The sequence below is a fragment of the Ailuropoda melanoleuca genome, unplaced genomic scaffold, assembly GCF_002007445.2.
Source record: "Ailuropoda melanoleuca isolate Jingjing unplaced genomic scaffold, ASM200744v2 unplaced-scaffold76593, whole genome shotgun sequence".
Taxonomy (NCBI): domain Eukaryota; kingdom Metazoa; phylum Chordata; class Mammalia; order Carnivora; family Ursidae; genus Ailuropoda; species Ailuropoda melanoleuca.
In genome coordinates, this window is record NW_023252273.1 from 5,739 (window position 1) to 9,384 (window position 3,646).

At 62.5% G+C, this 3,646-nt stretch overlaps 1 protein-coding gene across 2 annotated transcripts; it reads right to left on the reverse strand.

Annotated features, from left to right (window-relative positions):
* Positions 1-6: 6 nt before the first annotated feature.
* On the reverse strand, positions 7-3,646 carry LOC117800745 (globoside alpha-1,3-N-acetylgalactosaminyltransferase 1). Of its 2 annotated transcripts, XM_034653305.1 has the most exons (4): positions 3,519-3,646; positions 3,402-3,437; positions 2,526-2,660; positions 7-1,316 (listed from the first exon to the last, which is right to left on the reverse strand). In XM_034653305.1, exons 1-4 carry the CDS (start codon positions 3,563-3,565, stop codon positions 632-634), a joined length of 903 nt encoding a protein of 300 aa, XP_034509196.1. In that variant the 5' UTR covers positions 3,566-3,646; the 3' UTR covers positions 7-631. The 2 variants fall into 2 exon arrangements, with proteins under 2 accessions (XP_034509196.1, XP_034509198.1); XM_034653307.1 differs by lacking the exon at positions 2,526-2,660.

The following is a 3,646-nucleotide window of genomic DNA, read 5'->3' on the forward strand; positions in this document are numbered from 1 at the left end:
CCCCCCCCATGCCACCTTTGTTAAAAGCTGCCCAAACCTCTTACAAAGGAGGTGGCTGGAGCCAGGGAGTGCGGCCCACCGTAAGGTACAGGCTAGGCTGGACACCAGAGGGAGGCAGGCCTGTTCCACGGCGAAGGCTCCCTCCAGGGCCGACGAGGGATGGGGTCTGTGTGGCTGGGGGACATCACAGGACCCAGGACCCCCGGCAGCCAGAGAAGAGGGGTCTGAGATGCCTTTCACACCAGGGGCTTAGAAGTGCAACTTTAAGGGCAACAGGAAACGGAAGGGGGGCGGAGGTGGGGTCTCAGGCATGGAGGAGGGCTGACTCCAGAGCCTGCCCCGAAGGCACGTCTGCTGGCTGAGGCCTGCCAGGCTCTGTCCGCTTCACCTCTGCCTCCCCTCTTCCCGGCTGACTGTTCCCGGGCTGTGTGAGCGCTGTGTTCTCCTCTTGCGGGCGCAGCCCTTGACAGTTTACAAAGGCCTTTCTGCATCCGTTTTCCCGTCGAATTCTGCTAACAGACTGAGGTAGGCAGGGCTGGACTGGGGTGACCTGAGGCCCGAGAAGGGAGGCACTGGGGCGAGCTGGCTGCGGGGCTGGGGAACCCCGCACACGGCAGTCCTGGCTCTGCCGTCAGCTCCTCAGCCAGCTGGTGGCCTTGTCCAGCGTCGAAAAGCGGATCAGCTTCAGGCTGGGCGGCTGGGGCTTCCTGTCATCCCAGAGGTACTCAGGGGACAGCACTTTAGAGGGCTTGTGCGAGATGAAACGCCGGTTCAGGTGACTCTCCTCCTGCCAGGCTGCCATGATGCCGTTGGCCTTGTCGGCCAGGATGGCCATGTGGCAGCCCCTGGTGAGCTCGTACACCCTGGCCACCCGCCCCCCAAAGACGGCCCCGCCGTAATAGAAGTCCCCCTCGCCGTCCGCCACAAAGGCAGTGGAGATATGCCTGCGCTCGTAGGGGAACTGCTGACGGGGTACGGCATAGTAGCCCGGGTGAATGGCCGCCACCAGGTCCCCCAGGGTCTCGGGGCCCCACGGGTTCCGGAACACCATGTCCACGTCGAGGCAGAAGAGATAATCCGCCTCCCGGTGCGCCCTCTCGGCGATGTGCCGGCTGATGGCCTCCATCCGGCGCGTGGAGATCTCCTCCCAGCGGGCGTGCCTCTGGATGGGGACGGTGCTGAGCAGGCGGCCGGGGCCCAGCGGGACCCGCGGGATGGCGGCAGGGTCGTCCGTGAAGACGTAGTACCGCACGCGATAGCCCCGCATGAAGAACTGCTCGGCCGACTCCAGGAACCGCGGGACGAAGCCGGTGTACCTGGTGGGAAGGGCCGTGTCAGCCACGCCCGCGCCCCACGCCGCGCTGCCCCATGCGGGACCTGGGCCCAGGCCTCCGCTGGGCTGGGGTCCGCCTCCCAGCTGCTCCCCTTGGGCTGCCACTCAGGTCTGAAACCCAGGGTCCTCCCCTGTCACACCCCCACCATCAGGGTACCAACCTCTTCCTTCCTAGGAAGGACATTAACAGGGACTCTGAAATCCGCAAACCGCGCTAACTTTTAGGGAGCACTTACGAGGTGCCAGGCAGTGTTTCTTAGCTCCTTCGAGCCTCATAAACTCACTAAAGGCAGGCACCACCATCCCCATTTTAAAGTTTATTGATTGTTTTCAGTGATCTCTACACCTAACGTGGGGCTCGAACTCATGACACCAAGATCAAGAGTCGCACGCTCCACTGAGCCAGCCAGGCGCCCCCCATAGTCCCCACTTTAGAGGCAGAGACACTGAGGCTCAGAGAGAGGAAAGTGACCACATGGCGGGTTAAGCGGCTGCATTGAGGAGAGGTGAGCGGAGCCGGGGGCTACAGCTGCGGCTGCAGGGCTCAGCTGGAGGAGACTACGGGCTGCGCCCCCCCAGGTCGAAGCCGAAGGAACCAGGGGGTCACCTGACCCCAGGAGGGACACCCGTCATCTGGACAGCACTTGAAGGGCTTGGGCCCTGTTGTGGGTTCTCCCGCAGGAGTCCCAGGAGACGCGGGGGAGGCTGCCAGGTGGTGGTTCCTAAAGCCAGGTAGGGCGAGGGGGAGGAGAGGAAAACAGGAGGTACCCAGACAGTAGGCAGGGCCCGCGTGGGGATAGGGGAGAGGGTCCCGAGAGCAGGGCGCGACCTGCCTGTGGCCTGACCATGGACCCCCAGTTATGAGAGGTGCTCTTCAGTGTTGCCAGTCCTTCATGCCTGCCTGGACTGTTCCAGGGAAGCAGAGAGGGGTGAGGAGGCAAAGGGGGTGTCCTCACAAAGGCTCCTGCTGCTCCCCCACCTGAGCCGCCTCCCTGTTTCCGTGCCGGGCCAGATCCCCTCCTCCAGGAAGCCCTCCTGTCATCACCCTCTACTCCCTACCTTCCCACACACACCGTGCGTGGCTCAGGGCTTCCCTGGTCTCCAGGCAGGATCCCGTGTCCAGGTCGTGCCCCTTCCCAGACTGTAAGTTCCGGTGGCTCAGTGCTAACCCCCCACCCAGCCCACTACTCACTTCCCCACGGCAAACACCGTGACCCCGATGGTCAGGTTCAGAGGCTGGTAGATGTGCTGCAGAAGTTCAGGGTTGAAGGTTCCCTCGGAGACGATGGGCGCCAACCAGGGTGTAAGCGTCAGCAGCTCAGTAGGCCTGGCAGCAGGGGAGGCCGTGGGGGCTGAGGCCCTTCCCTTGGGAAAGCCGCAGCCTCATCCTGGCCCTGCCTCCCATGCTGTGTGACCTGGGGCAGCTTCCTCCCTGTCTCTGGGCCTCAGTAGCCTCCTACGGGAAGTGGGGATAATAATAGCTGCTCCCCCGCGTGGTCGAGAGGACCAGGAGTGAATGCACACCCAGTGTGTAAGGGAGCCTGGCACTTCAGGTGTCTAAGTGCCTAATATGTGAGGGGCGGCAATGTTAGCACGAACCACAGATTGAGCACCTAACTATGCAGCTGGGCCCTTTTCGTTTTTTTTTAAGTAGGCTCCATGCCCAGCGTGGAGCCCAACATGGGGCTTGAACTCCTGACCCTGAGATCAAGAGTCGGACACTCAACCGAACTGAGCCACTCAGGCACCCGGAGCCGTGCCTTTTGCAAACACCATCTCATCTAGTCCTCCATCCAACCTGCTATGAGGTGGGTAATCTTATCCACTCGTACAGAAAAAGCTCAGAGCAGTTGGGTAACCTGCCCAAGGTCACACAGCTAGGGACAGAATGGGACTGGAACCCAGTTCCCACAGTAGCTGGACCCCAAGGCCACCTGACACCCCCACCACCCCAGCTTAAAAAATCGGAGCTCTGCACCTGTGCCCCGTCCACCCCCACCCCCGCTGTGTCCCCCCTTCCTCCTGCCAGATCTCTCCATTCTGCACCAAGGCCCTACTCAGCACCTACCTCTGTTCCAGCAGCTTGGGCTGAGGGTAGAGTGAGCTGTAACCAAGAAGGGTCAGTGGTGAGGGGGGGCAGCCCCCAGCCCCCGGGGCCCCAAAGGGGAGACGGCAGTCTGCTTACCGGGTCACGGGCTGGAATGGCCTCTCCCCCTTATACTGCAGCTCCATGTCACTGGGGGCAGAGGCGAGAGAGAGCTGTTAGTGCCAGGGCTGGGGACAGAGCTACTCCGAGCAGAAAGGACAGGGTGG

Coding starts and splice junctions, on each gene's coding strand:
- LOC117800745 (XM_034653305.1), bottom strand. CDS start 3,565: ATGGAGCTGCAGTATAAGGGGGAGAGGCCATTCCAGCCCGTGACCCG. Junction 3,438..3,518: donor CCATTCCAGCCCGTGACCCG/GTAAGCAGACTG, acceptor TCTTGGTTACAG/CTCACTCTACCCTCAGCCCA. Junction 2,661..3,401: donor CCCAAGCTGCTGGAACAGAG/GTAGGTGCTGAG, acceptor CCCTGCTGCCAG/GCCTACTGAGCTGCTGACGC.